General features: G+C 43.3%; 1 protein-coding gene and 1 long non-coding RNA gene across 3 annotated transcripts; one reads left to right on the top strand and one right to left on the bottom strand.

Moving 5' to 3' along the window:
- Positions 1-866: 866 nt before the first annotated feature.
- Positions 867-17,744, bottom strand: rab3b (RAB3B, member RAS oncogene family). 2 transcript variants are annotated; one of them, XM_026157880.1, is made up of 5 exons: positions 17,506-17,744; positions 14,964-15,188; positions 8,573-8,691; positions 8,370-8,494; positions 867-5,209 (listed from the first exon to the last, which is right to left on the bottom strand). In XM_026157880.1, exons 2-5 carry the CDS (start codon positions 15,186-15,188, stop codon positions 5,025-5,027), a joined length of 654 nt encoding a protein of 217 aa, XP_026013665.1. In that variant the 5' UTR covers positions 17,506-17,744; the 3' UTR covers positions 867-5,024. The 2 variants fall into 2 exon arrangements, with proteins under 2 accessions (XP_026013665.1, XP_026013664.1); XM_026157879.1 differs by lacking the exon at positions 17,506-17,744 and adding an exon at positions 17,321-17,481.
- Positions 5,273-8,357, top strand: LOC113015716 (uncharacterized). The gene is made up of 3 exons (XR_003271146.1): positions 5,273-6,451; positions 7,111-8,048; positions 8,253-8,357. It is a non-coding gene; the product is annotated as an uncharacterized LOC113015716 (long non-coding RNA).
- Positions 17,745-19,621: the final 1,877 nt, after the last annotated feature.

Raw genomic sequence — 19,621 nt, forward strand, 5'->3', positions numbered from 1 at the left:
AACGTTTGTTTTCTTAAGTAAAAAGTTGCATCGTTTGGGCTGACTGTATTTTGATTTGATTTGATTTTTTTAACCCTGCGAAAATCCACAGTTAAGCTGTTACAGCAGCCAAAACAATAATGCAGATAATAACTACCACGTGTGGTGGTTATTACTGCTGCTTCACAGCAAGAAGGTCATGGGTTCAAATCCATGATGTTTCTGAGGTTGTTCTGTGTGGTTACATGTCATGTCCGGGTACTCTAGCTTTGTCCCCATAGTATGAAGTTGATGATTAATAATTAGACTTGAATGGTTTTCTGTCTCTCTGTTAGACCTGCCACAGGCTGGTGAGCTGTCCAGCGTATACCCTGCCTCTCGCCCTATGTCAGCTTGAATACGCTGCTTCTCCAGCAGAACTCATTGACTGATAGAACATGTCCATCATTTTGCTACACACAGTGAAGGATCTTGGCTTCCCTAGGAAACAGAGCCTGCTTGTCTCCTTCTTATGTCATCCCTCCAGTTCAGCCTGTTGTTGATGTAAACACTCAGATACTTCTCCAACACACACTCACACCCATCCCAATCTTCGTTCTGAAGCTGACCACCATCTCTCTGCTTTTATTCACATTCTGTACAGTCCTCCTGGACATCACTGATATCCAACCTCTGCAGAACCAACAAAGTTCTTCTGTAGGTGTTGTGACCCATGAGAGGATTATGAAGTGAACAGGAGTGATACAGCAGACCCCTGTGGAGCAAATCGCACAGAGGTTCGACACAACTTTCAGAACTGTTTGCAGATTTATGTAATTTTTAAAAGATTCTCTGGTGACGACTGCTTACGTATGTATTCTACCAAAGAAAAGCGACACGCATTCTGATTAAAGATTGTGATTTTTATTATACTAAATCTGATCTATAATATACAAACATTCACAATATTTTGTACAATCACTTTGTGCTTCTCCCCGAACAGGAGCAAACCATAAGACAACAAGTTTACAGGAACTCTCTAAGAATTAGTCCATGGTTACACTGCAGAAAAATAAACTCAACACCAGGATCAGATCTACCTCTATCATTTACAAAGTCACTTAGAAAATAATCATATGAAGACGATGTCCATGTTATTGTAAGTTCTTATCCATATGAAGACACACGGCAGGGAGTTACACACCAACGTGCGCTGTGGTTGCTATACAACAGTTTGGCAGGATATAAGTTTATCAGAATATTTAAGAACAAATGTTTCTTCAAGTCTTCCATGAACAAACGCACTGGATCTCAAAATATCACAAGAACCCGTACAACTGAACACGCGATAAATATCATGATACTCAACACGAACACACACGCACACACACACACTCATGTAGGAAACACTGCAAACACGGCGGCTGTGCGACTACACCTGCTAAAGGGGGCGAGAGACGTGCTCTCCTCACTCATCAGTTCCACTCACGTGTGTGCGTGACTAAAAATCAGTCTCCGTGTGGCCTTGGCGGCACGGTCGCCGGTGCAAAAGCTGATTGCCACCATGAAGCAGGGCTGCAGCGCTCAGTGTGGCCCGGGCCAGGGGCTCTGATCCTGATCTCCTTTCCTGTCTTTGTTCTTCTGTGATTTTGGAAAAAAGCAGACATGGAAGTCAAACCAAAACTACAGCGAGCACGCACTCCAGCACTGGCCAGAGGCAAGACCCTGGATGCTTTTTACTCTTCTATGACTCGTGAACTCTGACTCAGCTTCTAGCAAAGTGCAATTCAAACAGGTTCACTTCACACCTGAAGGTTGATGATTAGTGTGAATGCAAACACGACTCTTTCCACTCTCATTTTCCATCTCAGATTGTTTCATAATAACACCAAAAGAGCTCCGAGCATGTCTCCATTTGTCTGGAACAGAATTTGTATGTGAACTAAGCCCTTATGAGCACGCTCACACCACCAAAGGGAGTGGATGATCATTCAGCTATGACGGTCAGATAGTCGTCAGTTAACCTCAGAAACAAACCTCCTGCATGTCGGTTACTTTGGAGTTCCTGTTGCTGTTTGCAGCTTCCATTAATGTGAGTCCGCTGGCTTGATCCTGAACCAGAAAAACTGTGTGTTGGTGCTGGAAGGTTTGACTGCTGCAGCTCTGGGTTGTGTCGTCAGGTCTCAGTGGCTTTAAATAACTCCAGTCTTCTTAACTCGTGCTCTGTTTCTCTGTAATTAAAGCTCAGAGGTCAGAGAGGTGAATCCAGAGCTTCAGTCCCACAGGAAGGACAGCGTTTCAGTTTAAAGCATATCTCATTCGGGGTCATCACTGATTCTCTGCCGTGTATTTAAAGAATCTCACGGCTCTGTGAAGGCAGGAACTCTGCATCTCACTTCTGAGCGCAGCCTTACATTACAGCAAAATGCACCTGAACTCAGGCTTCAGCAGCCACACCCACACCGGGCTTTAGAAATAAAAATGGCTCTGAGGCCTCTGATTCCTTGGAAGTCTTGGACCCCATTGGTCCATTCAGAAATCCTTCCACACCTTCACAACACAATGGAAACAGCTGGTACAGGGGCAGACGTTTTGGGGCTTCCTGTCAATGAGAAGAAACACTGACTGAAGGCTGGAACAGTGAAGATCTGAAGGACTGCTTCATCAGACAGAAAAAGGAAGGTTGTATAAGCTATGAAGGACATGCAAAGAGAGCTGAAAGTCAAGCAGCATCACGTTAAGTCCTGCAGAACATCAAACTGAGGGCAGCTGTTGGAGGCTGCAGATTAGAGAGGACAGAGATAACAAACAGGGATTGTTTGTGCTCCTGCACACGCTCACATCAGACTTATATTTGTTCTGTTTGTTGTTAATAATCTTCCCGATGCAGACAATTTGAGTCAGAGTTCAGAGTTTTTTTTTTAGTGGATGGTTTGCACATGCTCAAAGAGCATCAGTGTATCTCAGTTTGGTTTTCACAGAGTGAGCAGAGAAAATATCTTCACCTCTGGGATTTAGCATCACTGAAACCAAGACTGAAATCATCATACAAACATCCATAAAATCACAATGCAGTTTCAGCTTCATTTCACACCTGGTTACAGGTGTCATCAATACTCACAGCTGTTCATCCGATATGACTCTTGAAAGTAATGATTTAATCTGAGGTTTTACAGATCAGAACTCCCAATGGAGGTTTTTTCTTGGATGTAAACTTATGTGTTGTCTCAGTAATACTTTGTTTTAACACCATTTCAAGTGTTTTCCTTCTCATTGAAGTTTCTGTAGTTATCTTAAGACCCTGTTCAACCACCAGGGGGTGCTGTCTCTTCACCTCTGACCCGGCTCCTCTGACCCGAGCGACTGGACTGCAGCCCTGTCAGAGTTGTGCGTTGGTGGTGCAGCCTTAAAGCGTCTGTCTGAGTAAGGCCAGTAAGAGTTTGTGGGCTATAGGCATGTTATATCAGAGGAACTAATGCTAGCTGTAGAGAAGCAGCATGAGTGATGACTCAGAGGAGGACTGTAAACACATGAGCAGCTGTGGCGTTGTGCTACACTTTGAGAGGAAAGGCAGTGCTGTGCTGACCTGTGACCCTGCTGACATCACACTCCAACTAAATGGGCATTTGGCGTGTTTGAGACACTAAACTTGACCCGCAGTGTTACTCAGTTAGAGGCCTGCTGCCTCACTACACGTGTCATTACAGCACGGAGCAAGCAGGTGTCAATCATCGCGTCTAATCTCAGGCAGAGTAAGAAGATTCACCCTCGGTGTCTCGGTCAACATCACAGTGCTGCAATCAAAGAGAGCATCTTCAGGGTAACAAAGAGAAGCCGGACGGCATCTTTGTGATGCATGCGAATGAAGCACACTTCTTAAGGGGTGTCCACACAGGAAGTGATTCACTCATCTTGCATCATTTTAATGGCAGCTGGATTATGGCTGTTCCTGGCTGTGGTTGCTTAGGTAGCCCTCTAATGTATTTACCACCCCCTGATATGTCAGTCAGAGATGTCCTTCACTCCACTGGTAGTTGCTTTAACCGCTCACCTTTAAGTTAAGGAAAGTTTAACTCAAGAGCCACCGACTTTGTAGTGGTTATTTCTCTGTGAAGAAGTCTGCACTACAGAGTGGCACGCAACGGCTTGCAGAAAAAAGCCTTTTACTAGTGTTAACAATCATCTGCAGTTTGGTCTCTGCAGCAGCTGGACTGGATGGATCCTATTGTCACTCTGACCTGCAGTGGTTTCCTGCTGGATGTTTCACATCTGTGCAGCATTCTGGATCAGCTTCTGTTGGATTCGACTTTCATGCTTGCAAGAAGTTGAGTCTGTGGTTACCAGCTGTGCAGCTTTTTAGACATTAATTGTTTCCACCTTGAAGTCACACCAGCACAGAAAATGCGCAGATCTAATCATCCTGTTGGAAACTCCTTCAGTGCATTTGTTTCTTGGCGGAAACAGTCCACTCTCCACCCCTGACTCACAAATTCCCCCCACTTACCAAAAGTCTTCCTCACAGTCCTGACCTCTGACTCCTCACTCCACAGTAAAAGGCCTCTACTTCACACACATGAATGTCAGCATTTCACAGTTAACTATGAAATAAACCGTGCACGCTCATCATCAGATGCTAATTATCCATGCGACAGCTAAGAGAACGAACCGGAAGTACCTGATGTCACTTTTTCAGCCTGTCTGTAACTGTGTCACTTTCTAGTATAATCAAGGCTTTGTTCTTTTTTTTTGTTTCTGCATAAGAGAAAAATCTTTGAAAACAGTCACTGGTCACAGTGATATCACCACCAGCAGCACAATAACCTTTTCAAGCACGCCAAATCCGCATTAGCATGGAGTACGCTGACAGCTAAAGGGCCTCCCACGGACACTTGGGATGGTAAAAGTGGTTATATAGATGTTAGTTAGCAGGGCCTGGAGAAGGCGTAGTAATGGATGGCCGCTCACAAACATGAAGCAGAGCGAGTGTGCAGAGGAATGTTACAATAGATAATCTATATATTTTTTTTTCTTTTTCTTATTTTGAGAGCTTGGGGTATGACAGACGATCAGCAGCACTTCTGAGGTAGCTGGGCAGGTTTGTCGGTCAGTCTGGTGGTCTTGGAACCAGGAGCTGCCGGCGCCTCTACGTCCACACGCTCTGACATCTTCACACAGATGATGTCCACCAAGCGCTCGAACACCTGCCGCACATTGATGTTCTCTTTGGCGCTTGCCTCGTAGTACTCGAAGCCTGCAGGAGGAAGCAGAAGAGCTTTACTTAAAAACCACTGCAGCAACATTTAGAGGCGTCGGACTCAGTGGATCACATTAGACTAGTGATAAACGAAATGCTCCTTTATGCTGATGATGCCATGTTGTATAGCTCATAAACAAAGTGCTTTTAAACTCAGTGGAAATGACATTGTCCTAGTGTTTTACATGTCTGAATTCTCTGAATTTTCTGTTGGATTTTATTATTATAGCATTTTGAAGTTAGTTTGTGGTAATGCAGATGTGTTTTCATGGATATTTGTTTTAGTTTTTAGGTCGTACTTAGTTTCAGTTCACACTTTCAGTAGTGTTTCATTATTTCTGTGTTTCTGGTTCTGTTGGGTTTTACTTCCTGTCTGTTGATTGTCTTGAATATGTTTAACTGTGGCTTATTTCCCCCTTCGTCTAGTGTGTGTAAACAGTCCTGTCTCCCTCTGTGTTCTTGTCAGATTAGGTTTTTATCTGTGCTTTGTGTTGTGCTGCCCTGCATCTCCATGGGTTTTCTTTGGATTGCAAAATTTTGGATATTCCAACAAATAAAGGCTTTCTTTCCACTACCTTCCTTGGTGTTCTGGATTTGGACCCTTTCCAACACCTCCACCTTCCAATTTATGCAGGAAAACAACTTTCTCATGGGTTTATTTCTTTAATTTAATGAATGAAACATAAAATCTCCTTTCCTTTCCATGCTGATGACAATGCATTGTATTGCTCAGATGGGGTGGCTGTAGCTCAGGAGGTAAAGCAGGTCATCTACTAATCAGAAGGTTGGTGGCTTGATTCCTGACTGCTCCAGTTGGCATCTTGGGCAAGACACTAACCTCATCGTGCTGTCTGATGCATCAACCTGAGTTTGACTGTTCAATAGAAAACATTTATGTCATGGTCTCCGTGCCTGCCCGGCCGGCCCCACAAGGCTACATTTGCCGTTTTGGTTCTCTCTCTCTCTCTCTCACTCTCCCTCTCTGCCTGGGCGGGGCTCACTGTGGGCTCCCGCCCTTGGCCCACACACCTGACAACAATCACCTGTCATCACCGGGAGCACTATTTGAGGCTGGAACACAGATCCTCTCGTCGCTGGATGATTGTACTGCTGACGTTAGTGTTTCTTGTAGCTCCTGCGAACTCGTGCTTAGTAATTTGAGATTCGTGATTAGTTTGTGACTTCCCTTCTCTTCTGCTTCAGACCTTCCTCCCCGGACCTGTGACCTCCCTGCCGTGTGTGAGTGTGAGAGAGCTACCCTGTGATTCCCTGGAGTTTTGGATTCCCCTCACTGTATATACTGTGCACTGGTGCTGTAAATAAACTGTCTTTTGGAGGCGTCTAAACGCTCTGCGCCTGAGTTCCTACAACCGGATTTTGACAATTTAAGCACATAGCTTTGAGTGCTCTGCAAGAGTAGAAAAGGGCTATATATGAAAGATCATTTAGATATATGTTTTTACTAAGTACATTCTTGAATATTAATGCAAGAGGAAAGACAAAAAACCCTGAGAATGAGATGGAGGCGCTTACTGGAAAAGAACCAGAAGAGTTTTCTTCTTTTAAGCTGAGTATTTTCACTTCTAGCTTTAGTAAGATAGATGCTGTTTATATTGAACTTTAACTGTTTATATTGTCTGTTTGCTTTATGAAAACTGTTGCCATTCAGCTACGTGTCAATGTCTGCTCTAGTTTTAAAAATGAAAGGGAATACACTCCATATTTGATACCAGAGAGATCCTTAATATAATAAAGCTTAAAGTTTGGAGAGCGAACATTGGTTCATGTAAGAGCTGTCAGACAGACATGAGGTCCTCCTCATTTCTATTCGAGTAGGTTTTTCCCGTGTCATGGAAATTATTTTCTGTTTTTTTTTTTTTTTTTTTTTTATAAATCAGACTGTGTGAGAAGCAGACACTTGAACAGACGCTCGTTTAGCTGATGTGGAGAATCTGATTCACTCTCTTTCTCAGGCTACATGAAAGGTGAGTTAAACAGTTAATAGAGCTGCAGCAAGGCTCAGTTTCAGCTCAATTATCTGCATTAGGACAGAAAGCATGAAGAGTGAAGCATCTCATCCCATATTTGTGTGTTTAAGGTGTTTCAGGCTTTCGGCTCAGTGTCAGCACAGCTCTCTGATGGACTGACCTCAGAGCAGCTTTGAATACACGTGACCTGAACAGAGGGCCCTGAATAACACCTGAGCTCGTCTAAAAACATTGGGAGTGAAGTCTGATGTCAGTAAAGTACAGACATGATAATGTTTATTTCTATTTTTCTGCATGTTCATTATTGATCATATGTAAAATTAGGCCGAAAAAGTTTGAAGGTGTTTTCATGAGTGTGCTTTAATTAATAATAATTTTCAGGCTAAACACCATCAAACAAAGGAAAAATCAATGCTGGTGCTCTGAATCACAGTTATTCATTTCTTTGTTCTGCAGTCAGCACACGGTGTGTGAAAATGAATTCACGTAGGGTGGTGCATTAATAAAATCTATCAACAATAAAGTGCAATGCTGCTTTTACTGGAATAAAAAGCTACTAGCCCTGTCAGTGCTGAGAGCCGCAGCTTTTACCTGCTTTCATATTCTTGTTCTTCGTGTTCTTGTGCATAAAGAAAAATTAAAGCTAAACTGAGTACTTTCTAAATGTTCAGACCAAGAAAAAGCAAAAATAAAATGAACTTATAATCAGATTTCCTCCAACAGGTATAATTTAAAGAAAGTTCTTCGGCAGACAGGGCTCACCTGGTGAAAACACACCTGTTTGCAGAAACCATCCCTGTTAGTCTGAAGGCTCCTCCTGCACTGCCTTCATGCTCAAGTGTTTGCAGGTAAATGTTAGATAATATGAGGAAGGGGAGGGATTGTGTGTATGTATTTTAATCACACTATGGGTTTTTCTACTTTTTTACTACATCATACATACTACATGTCCCATGAGCCTCAGCACAGAGCTGCTGAAGGAAGAGATGAGCCATCCCTTTTTCTTTGAATAGTTAAACTAAATAAGCTCGTATATATAATTTTCTCTTTAGGTTCCTTTTTGGGGCCCTGAGGCAGTGTTTCTCTCACTGCAACCATCTCAACTAATGAAGAAGAAACGTTTCTTCTGCTGTCTGTACCACCTGAGGTGAAAGAGAGCTGAGTCTCACCTAGCTGATCAGCCAGGTGTTTTCCCTTCTCAGGGGGTACCACTCTCTCCTCGTCCATGTCGCACTTGTTGCCCACCATGATCACCTGGGCGTTATCCCACGAGTACGTCTTAATCTGCGTGGCCCTGCAAACACACAGCAACATGACCTGAGCTGAGTTTCACTTTCTGAGCTGAATCACAGGCTTCCAGCCAATCACCTACCAGTCCTGGACGGCGTTGAAGGATTCCTCGTTGGTGATGTCATACATGAGAATGAAGCCCATGGCACCGCGGTAGTAGGCTGTGGTGATGGTGCGATAACGCTCCTGACCGGCCGTGTCCTGAAAACAAACACACAGCTAGTCACATGACCAGAGATGGGCACGCGTTAGTGTAATCTGATTACTTTTTTTTGCGAGAATGTCTCATGACAGTGACGTAAGCGAGTGCGACGTTCGTGACAACAGCTGTGTGCAGATCAACAAGGGATCATATATGGAGTGCGGGAGAGAGTATGAGCGTGCAGCGTTTAAAGCGTGGAGGTACTGACCTTACTTTGAGTTTGATTTCGTAAAAAGTGACAAAAACATTAGTGTCCGTTGTGCGTGGGAAGAAAACTTCCCCTTATTAGCAAAAAACCCCCTAAACTTCTGAGCAAGCACCGAGTGCGCTACGACGTAATGGGAAATTCACAGAGAAACTCGCGGATTCTTCCACTGACCGCTGCGGCACACCTACACCAGGGTAAACCTCCGCCTACCCCACTCCTGCTTTACAGGTGAAAATAGAGCAACAGGACCGCTAGTCTTTGATTTTATTTATTTTCTGCTGTGTTTTACTTGCATCTATTTGAAAGAGTGAGTGTAAACACAAAAAAATATTTTATTTTATATGCTGGAATGTGCAGAAAATAGGTTTAAATATTAAACAAAATTTCTTCCAGTCAGAGAATGTTGCATATAATTACATTTTTGCTTGATGCATAAAGTTAAAAGATTAAAACTAATAAAACAAGTTTTAAAAAGATACTTTTCCATTTGATTACATTTTGTGTGATGGATTATGTAGAAAGAGTAGAATTGGGCTGAAATATCTATCGCTTCATCACCTATTCAGGTTGTAAATCATGTTTTTAAAAAGTAACTAAGTAACTAAGTAATTAATTACTTTTGAAAATAAGTAATCAGTAAAGTAACGGGATTACTTTTTGGGGAAGTAATCAGTAATTAGTTACTGATTACTTTTTTCAAGTAACTTGACCAACACTGCACATGACTGTGCCAGCTGCAAACAGACTTTAACTAATCAGCAGCCTCCAAGTACTAAAAGCTGCAGTTCTTCCAACGTCCAGCAGAGGCTCCAGCAGTGAGTCAGCCCCTTCAGACTCCGATGTTAAAGGTTTACAGCAAAAATAAACATATTTACAGCTCGATACACAAGCTTGTCTGGTCTCTATCGATAATTTCCCCCTTTATAACAACAGTATGGGGGGAGTGGTTTTAGCACTCGCCTGGAAAGTTTGCATTATTAGAGGCGTGGCCTCTTTGACTGACAGGTAAATGGTGACACAAGTGGCTGTAGCTGCTACCAGTCAATACCTCTGGACCCTGTTTGTGCTGTTAGAGCCTTTTTAATGACATTATGTGACCAATAATATGGCTGCTGTGAGGTTACTGTACTAACAGACCATCTAGGAAGTGAAATTCTAGGTATCTGTGTCTGTGTGATGTACCCATACAGTCTGTAGATGCATACTGATAACAAGAGCGTTAGCTGATAACTTAGCATTCCAGCCTCTCGTCTGAATATGATCTGGAAACAATAAAAAAAAAAAAAAAAACAGCACGGTGAAGGCCGAAAGTAAACTCCAAAACTTCCAGACTTCGTGGCTGCATCCATATTTAAGGTCCACTCTATGAATCTACCATGATGAAGCCATCAGTGCTGAAGCTCCAGAAATAAAGCTGTAAAAATGTCTGTAAATCTGCAGGAGAAGAAAAAGAGAGGAAGACGCTGGATTGAGACACAGCGGGGAAAAACTCCTGAAACAAACATCCTCACAAATACATAAACTACACAGCAGGTTCATTATAGATAATTTGTTTGGAACCTAAAATATGAGTGTGTTGATTCAGCTTAAGTGTTTCTTTAGACACCTGCTGGGTTTCTGCAGAAGCTCAAAGGCTTGAAAGAACAACTTCTGAAGAGTAAAGGGTGATGAATAAAAAGTTCGTTTTTAATATTTAAGCAAAACAGTCATTCAGCTAACGGCATCAGCATCCCTCCCTGTGCTAATGTATATGTGTCAGTGCTGCTTTAATAACTCTGACTTGTGATATGACAGATTGAATACACATCATTACTGTGGAAACTGAAGACGATCAATAAAAATGATCTAAGAAAGCACCAGAGACTCTTTCAGCTAGTCTCAGGCCATTGATCTCTGCAACAAGCAGCCGGGCCACAGTGTGACTTTCACGCCACCGTCCTCCACCACTTCATCCTCCGTATCACTACAGCTGCCCCGAGTCACTCTGCTAATTTTAGCTCTGACTCAACACTTCCTGATTCTGCCTTTATCCGGAGAGACACAGCGAGAGCTCGTATACGATTAATTAATTCAGACTGTGGAGTGTGTGTGTGTGTGTGTTTACGATGGAGGATGATCAGCCTCAAAAATATGCAGACAGCTGAAACACTCTCCTACTTCCTACTCCTGTATGACACTAACAGAGCCAAAAAGTCCAAAATAAATATCACGTTTTATTCCATAAGACCTGAGGCCATAAACTCATCAGAGGTTTGCACTGAGCTCGGCTGAGCGGGAGGATCAATCTCCTCTTAAACTTCTATCCAATCACACTTTTGACAACCAGAGGTGTCGCCCGTAGTGACTACATGTGTCTGTAAGCAGAGCCAGTGATCTAAAATCTGTGTTAACATGTTGAAGTTAACAGCCATAAACTACACCTCCCATGATGCTTTGGTCATAGCTCTCCATCCAACAGTTTGTGTTCAGTCTATTTTTACTCACAACGATGCTTTCAGTTTGAATCAGCTGGCTCTGATTGGCTCCAATTATGTCAACAACATACACACACACACACACACACACACGCACGCATGCACACAAACACCTTCTGGGCCCTTTGTCTCCCGCCAGGTCTCAACCTCTCCACCCTGAGAGCTCCTTTTAATTGCCACTAAAGTCAACACAGTAACGGAGTGTGTGTGTGTGTGTGTGCCTGTGTGTGTGAGCGTAAAGGGCCGCTGCCATGGCAACAACATCACCACTGATAAAAGGAGCTGTGAGTGTGTTTTTGCTGCAAGCAGAGCTCAGTCTGCTGATCCACTTTAAACGCATGCAGCTGATCATTACTGCGCTTTATGAAGACGTGCGCTCTGTCACAGCACGTTCAACATTACAACTGACGTCACAGAATTGTAACGTTTCGTCGCAGTGTATTAAAGCAGCGAGAGCAGAGACATTAAAGGACGAGGAGACACATCACTGAACCCTCTGAGAGATTCAGCATCAGTAAAGATGGAGGCACAAGTTTAACCTGCAGGGAAAAGATGCTTTTTAAACTTTAATTTAAAGGAATAAACAGACAATTTTACAAAAACTGCCCGAATGGAACAAGTAAAGGCTAAATCCACATCAATCAAGCCAATCAAATAAAAAACAGAGCAGGAAGCATCAGTGCGATCTGCAGCGGCTAAAGATTCGATCAAACCTTAGATCAGCGTTGGGCTGTCAAATGAACATCAGATGATGTCTGTGGTCAGTTTGTGGAAGGTTTTTGATTGTTTTGGTGTAGTATGCATGAAAGATGTGGTCTGATCTCGACTTAATGTGAGATCATTCTATTCATGCAGTTTTTATTTATGGACATGAAAGCAAAAATTAAAAAAAAAAAAAAAAAAAAAGTTAATTTCAGTAATTCTTCACAATAACTGCTCCAGTTCAATTCAGTTTTATTCAGACAGCACCAATTCAGAGCAACAATTGTCCCATGATGCTTCATAGTGTAAGATAAAGAGAAAACACCAACAATCAGACGATCCCCTGTGTGAGCAGGACGTGGCAACAGGAGGAAGAAAGAACTCCCTTTGAACAGGAAGTTAAATCACATAAGATTTGATCAGGCAAGTGCTTTAAGGTGTTTCCGAATTTCTGCTGATTGGTGAAAAGTGCATCTTCAAGCACTTTGGCTCTGCAGCTCAACATCTAAACCACATGGAGTATTTCCAGTATTTAGAATGGGTCCGCTCAGTCAGCATCCTCCTGACCCATCAGGACAGCGTGTTCTGCCATACCACAAAACCTCACCAGGAACAGGATGAGGAACATGGTGCGTCCATGGAGCTGGCCCGACCTCCAGACTTCCCCAATGGCTGCAGGTGAGCAGACATCCATTTCCCCAACAACATTTTCAGCTGAAAGATCTCTCTTAGAAAACCTTTCATCCTTGTTAACAGCTCACTTGGTGCTGTGTCAGCTGAGATGCTCAGCATTGTAAGAGGGGCTGATTGGCTCACAAACTGTGACTTTCTCTATGGTTCATCTTCACTTTTGCACAGAGATGTATCTAAAAAAAGGAGAGACCTTGGAGAAAATGTGTCACTCTTCCAGCGACTGTATCTGAGTGGGTAACCTGAGGTTAACTTTGTATTTGGTGAGCTCAGACAACCTTCAGAGGAAGCTCATTTCTGCTGCCTGTATACTCAGTCTGCCATCACTGCCCACAGCTCTTGGTCATATGTGGGGTAGGAGTGTGTAAGTTTGCTCACTTACAAATAAATGAACTGTCTCTATTTTTTATGATAGTTTCATTTTAATGGACAGAGACAGAATATTATTTGAAAATCCAGAAATTGACATTACATAAACGTTATAAATACATCTGTATGTTCATTGAGGGAAACAAGTATTTGATGCTCTGCGAACCAGCCAGAACCTCCTATAGACTGGCTGTTTGCCATGTGGCGAACAGATTACAATCAATCAATCAATCAATCAATCAAAAACTCAGTGACCATCAATCAGTCTAAGTCTGGAGCTTCATGCGAGATCTTGCCTCATGCGATGAGGATAATCATAGGAAAAGTAGTGGATCAGCCCAGAACTCCATGGGATGAGCTTCATAATGTTATCGTGTTACACTGTAATGGATTGGAATCTTCAAGGAGGCTCATGTTCAGGCCCATCTTAAGTTTACCAGTGAACACTTAAATCAATGAGAGAAGGCTTGGGAGAAAGACCTGTGGTCAGATGAAACAAAAATCGGTCTCCTGCTGAGGTTAGAGGAAGAGAAATGCTGAGTACGACTCAAAGAATAGCATCCCCACAGTCAGGCACAGAGGTGGAAACATTATGCTTTGGGCTGTTTTTCTGCTGAGGGTACATGATGAGGGGGCCGATGTATGACGCCAAACTAGAACCAGAACCTCCTTCCCTCAGCCTGATCACTGAAGATGGGTCAAGGATGGGACTTCCAGCATGAGAATGACTCAAAACATATCGCCAAGGCAACAAAGGAGTGGCTAAAAAAGAAGCAAGTCCTGTGAAGCTACTAAGGCTTTGAGTTGGCAACTTGAGAAGTGAGCAAACCTAATGACCAACAACAAGAAACATCTTACTGCTCTGATCGCCAACAAGGCAACAAGACATGCAAGTCAGTTTATAATTTTTATGTAATGTGTTTTTTTTGGGTTTTTTTGGTTGATATTCATCTCTCATCATTAAAATGAAACCACCATAAAAAACAGAGACTCTTCATTTCAACTGGGATCAAATCATTATTCCCCCTTTAAACTTTTCTGTAAACCAGCTCCGCTTCAGCATTCATCGTCACCACGACACACCGATAAGAAGCTTGCATTAAGTCCGAGGTCCGACTGACACATTGGTGCATCTCATGCTTTTATCATCCCTTTTAAACAACATCCTGAGATACTGAAGCAGCTGTGTGTTACGTCCCTGAATGACCATCAGTGTTGAGCCCTGAGTCTGTATGAGGGAAAGAGGTTATTGTTTGGTACCAACTTTTTAAAGGGCTGTTACAGAATCCAGGTAATGTTGCATCACCTTTCACCGTCTCAGCCTTACCTGCATGGACCCTACCACCTGCCCAGGTAAGGATGATGCAAATGAGACAAAATATAAACAAAGAGAAGTTCCTGCTGACTCCTCACTGCTAATTGACGCTACCATCGCATTCCCTGACTAACAAAAGAGCCACACAAAAAAACAGACACACAAACACAGAGTTTAAACTGATAATCTGATGATCAATAATTAATTTTATGACTAAAACATTTTGTGGTTGCAAAACCACTTCTTCCTAACAGAGGGGCTGGTTCTGAGGCCTGACACCAATGCAGGTGTCCTCTGACGTCAAAGCGAACCAGGTTTAACATCTAACCACCAGCCTTACAACTTCTTTCTATTATTTTTTACTTTATAGCTAAAAAAAAAAAAAGAATATCACAGAGGCAGAGACTGAAGACATCAATGCAACAAGACACCATGTGCATAATTTGTGACATCAGCATCTGTTTCCACAAGCCAGTTCGTCTCCGGCATCTCAGACAAGCAAACCGTCCTCACCCAGATCTGCAGCTTGATCCTCTTGTCGTTGCGATACACCGTTTTCACTTTGAAGTCAATGCCCACGGTGCTGACGAAGGAGTTGCTGAAGGAGTCGTCGGCGTAGCGGAACAGGAAGGACGTCTTCCCCACGCTGCTGTTGCCGATGATCAGCAGCTTGAACATGTAGTCGAAGTTCTGGTCAGAGCCATCCCGCTGGCCGAAACGCTGGTCTGCCTTTGCCATCTGAAGATTTGAAAAGGACAAAAACACAAGAATCAGCAACATGAATATTCATCCAGACTGAGAGCTTCTTTTAAGTCTCACCTGAGATTGCAGAGTTTACATTTGCTTGTGTAACAGTCTGAGCATGTCAGTGGTATAAAAGCTCTTTTACTTTGATGGGATCAGTTGGGATGGGAAGAATCTGTCTGCTTACAGTGTTGTCACTCAGTATTCCAAACTCTCTTGATTATTTAGACCCATGAATGTATAGAAAAAGGGTAAAGAAAATCCTTTGAAGGTGATTAAACATTTAGTGAAGAGAACACCTGAACAGCAGACGTCTGTGGTCGCCTAAAACTCACTCTCATGGTGCCTGAACCTCGTACAGGTCTGATGCACTGCTGGTTTCAGTGGTGTTTCTGAGGTGGGATGCAGAGTGTTGTGCACGCGTGGACTACAGGAGCAGATTTCATGGTGGCATGAGCGTCGTTTTAACCTAGTGTAACCAGTCAACTTCACCACCAACAACATCAAGCGACTGCCTCACTGGTGAGTCCATAACGTGCAGACAAAGGAAACGTAGAATAACCAACACTGACTTCATGTTTTATTCAGTACAACCTAAAACAAGTGGCTGAGCAGATAAAACACACAGAGGTCAGAGATCTCATAGACTTCTACAGGACCGAAGTCTGTTTGCAGCCACAGCTCTCGCCCCCTGGTGGCCATTAAAAAGAAGGCAGCTTTAAGGCATTTTCCACACCGGCTTCATTTTTCACACCTGAAGGTGCGTTAGTCTTTTCTACGGCCTGTGGGTGTTTTCTGCACGGCATCCAGTATCTGCCTGCTCCTCCACAGAATGACGCGGTGCAATGTAAATCGTAAATAAATCGTCAAAGCTGTGCAGATGATTCCAGGTGTTTGATTTGTAGGTGTGGTTGAAGGAGCTGAATAAAAAAGGACGTTCTGGGTGCAAACATCAAGCAGATCCATCAGGAGAGGACACATCACAGCTTGGTCCATTCAGAGGTCAAAGGTCTGGAAGTTACATCACAACATGAGGAAGCACTGTGTGTAGCGTGAAGAGAAGAACTGCAGGTGCAGAGGGTTCAGCCCGAGCTGGTAATATCCATCAGGTGAAGCTGAACCCGAGCCATCCCGTGCCGCTTCCATTAGCGCATGTCATAATGCAATATGATTGTTACCCCCAAAACAACCACTAGTGGAGAGCATACTGTAGATAATGTAACTGAGTACATTTACTCAAGTACTTTACTTAAATACAGTCTTAATGTACTTAATGTACTTATCCTTGAAGTATTTCTGATCTCAGCCACTTTAATTATTTTGGATGTTGTACTTTGTTTCTTCTTCTTCTGTAGATTTAAAATATAAATTAATTAACACATTAAAGGTGCAACATTAAAGTCATAAACACATTAAAGAAGCAACAATTGGTGGTTTAATGAATCAATAATCACCATAGTGATTTTATACTGGCTGTAGGTGTGAATGGTTGTCTCTCTCTCTCTCTGTTAACCTTGTGATACCTGTGCAGGCGTGCCCGCCTGTCACCCTATGACAGCTGGGACAGACTTATCAGCTGGATAAGAAAATTAATCAATTTTATTTTATTTCTATAGCACCAAATCACAACAACAGTCACCTCGTTGTATGGGGTACAATGACTAACACAGATGCTGCAGAGGCCAATGGAAATAGTCGCGTTTTCGCTTCTTTGGATAAAAATGATTGAAAAGTATAACGAACAAAAGAGGTTTAAACTTCATGAAGTATCATGTAAAACGTGTGTGAAGGCACGGGACCAATCAGGGACCACAGAATCACACCCAGCAGGTCTGAGCTCACGTGCTGCTCTCCTGATCAGAAGCATCATACCAGAGAGGATTATCTGATCATCACCAGGTTAACATCAGCACGCTTATTATCGCTAAATGAAAGGTGAAGTTGATGAAGGTGCTGTTTGATAATCAGAATGAGCAGCCATCCCTCCAATAGGGCCTCCGCAGGGAGGAGAAGCCACGGAGCAGCCTGAATCCCCGCAGACCAGCTGCACCTCTGACTTCATCATCACCATCATCACCATCATCCCACATGGACGTCATCAAGCTTCAGCGTCGAAAAATACAAACCATCGATTAGAGAAGGATCGAAGCCATCGATCACCGACGATGATGTGAAGATGATGATGATGAGGCTGGAGGAAAATCGCAGAGATGCACGAGCCCCGGTGTCGCACCGGTGCAGGTGTGACCGACGTTTCTGGATCAGTGTGTGTGTGTCCGTATGTGTGTGTGTGTGTGTCCGTGTGTGTCACCTCTGCTGGGCGGATCGGACGCTCTCTCGGTGTCTCGGTGTGCAGATAAAATCCGTGTGTTCTCAGCAGTGGCTCCTGTGCTGGGGAGAGGAGGAGGCGCGTGCAGACCGGATGTTTGCTGTGAAACGATCTGAAGAGTCTGAATCTGTCCGCGCGCAGCTGTTTCACGCACGGCGGCAGGATGACATGCTGCACACAACTCCTGCTGCTCCTCACGCGCCAGCAGCGGCTCTTCCACGGTCAACGAGCGGCTCCGTGCGCGCGCAGGCGGCTCCTCTTCAACCAATCACAGCGCGCCGCTCCGCAGACGCTGCGCGCGATGACTCATAACAACGGAGGAGGCTGAAGGAGCGCGAGGACAGCAGCCTGTTGGAACTACTGCACCATCATCATCTTCATCCTCTTCATCACCATTGTCTTCATTCTCATCATCTTCATCACATCATCATCTCATCATCATCACATGATTTTCATGATCTTCGTCATCATCATTATTTTCATAATCTTCATCACATGATCATATTATCATCTTCCTCATCATCACATCATCATCATCATCATCTTTATCACCATTATTTTCATCATCAGTATTTTCATCATCTTCATCCCATCATCATCATCTTCAGCATCATCATCCTCAGCAGCAGCAGGCAGACACACTTGCAGATTCACACTGTGAGAAACTTCAGCTGAGGGATCTGATCGGTTCATGCATGTGCAGGAAACACATGCAGATGGTGCAGTGCTGTAAGAACAGGTGGAGCAGCAGGGGGCGGGGCTGGCATTTTAAAAAGAGACACAATTTACACAATGACTGAAACTAGCTCACTGAATAAACAAGTAGAACAAGTAGAAAGATATGTGCTGCCCCAACACTCACAGAGCAGAGCTGTTGCAGCCCGTCTGCAGGGCATCTGCCTTGTAGCGCAGCCTCTGCAGTCGAGACCACGCAGTTACAACAGACCTACAACCATGCAGGCATCTGCACAGAGCCCCACAAAACTGACCTCACACACCTCGCAGAAACTATATTTTTCAGCACATTTGTTTCCTTCTACACATCATTGCCTCGGTTTTTATATGAATCTGTGCGCTCTTTAAACATTTACATTATGACACAAACTATAAGGATCTGCAATGATCCAACATTTGAAACAGAACAGGTGAAAATGCTCACCTGCCTGATGCCTGCAGAGAAACCACTGTAGAACCTGACAGTGTACCTGATGGAAACTTTATTTCATTCAAAAGCTTTCCCCGTGATTTCAGCCTTGCTTAGAGTGTATATCCAGTAGATGGCGCTGTGACTCAATTTATTCATTCAGTGTCTGGGAGCTGGTGTTGTGACAAAAAGTGTTGTAAATGACTTTTTGGCATATAATCTGCCAAAGCTTTGCCAAACATATGAGTGATGAAGGATATAAAGTCACTTTGAGGCAGAAAGGACATTCCTGTCCTGTCAGTTTTTGGCAAAAGTGACTTTTACCCTTTGAATTAAATTTTTGTTTTTATGTCTTTTCATATAAAGGATGTAGCCAACAGGGCAGCAGAAATCGCAACAAACATAACATTGCTGTTTGATAAAGATATTTGAAGTGGCCAAATCAGGTTTTAAGACCATGCAAGTGAACTGCTGTTATAATATATATATATATATAGCTCCTAACCTAGAAACTGCTTCTCAGTTTTTCAGTGCGTGACAAGTGTGTATGAGTCACTGTCAAGAACTCACCAAAACTCTGAAGCCAGGACTCAAACTAATGATCCAATCCAGACACAGGAGCCTGGCAGAGGCCAATCACTGCACTCCACCTGTCACTGCATCACTCACACACACACACACACACACACACACACACACACACACACACACAGTTAGGAGGAGCAGCAGATACTGGCTCTTGTTGTGGTTCAGTCAATGGCAGATGTGTCAGACAGTGTCTGTCGCTATAAATGTATCCAGTTCACTTGTTTTATTGAACAGTCTGTGTGAGAGCAGCTGCAGCACAGAGAAAAAGAAACCTGACTGAAGCTCAGCTCTTTATTTTTGACTCCAAACTTTACCTGCTTGATATTGAGCTGCATTGTTATTGATTTATTTTTAAATCATGTACAG

Source organism: Astatotilapia calliptera, chromosome 23 (genome assembly GCF_900246225.1).
Source record: "Astatotilapia calliptera chromosome 23, fAstCal1.2, whole genome shotgun sequence".
NCBI classification, from domain to species: domain Eukaryota; kingdom Metazoa; phylum Chordata; class Actinopteri; order Cichliformes; family Cichlidae; genus Astatotilapia; species Astatotilapia calliptera.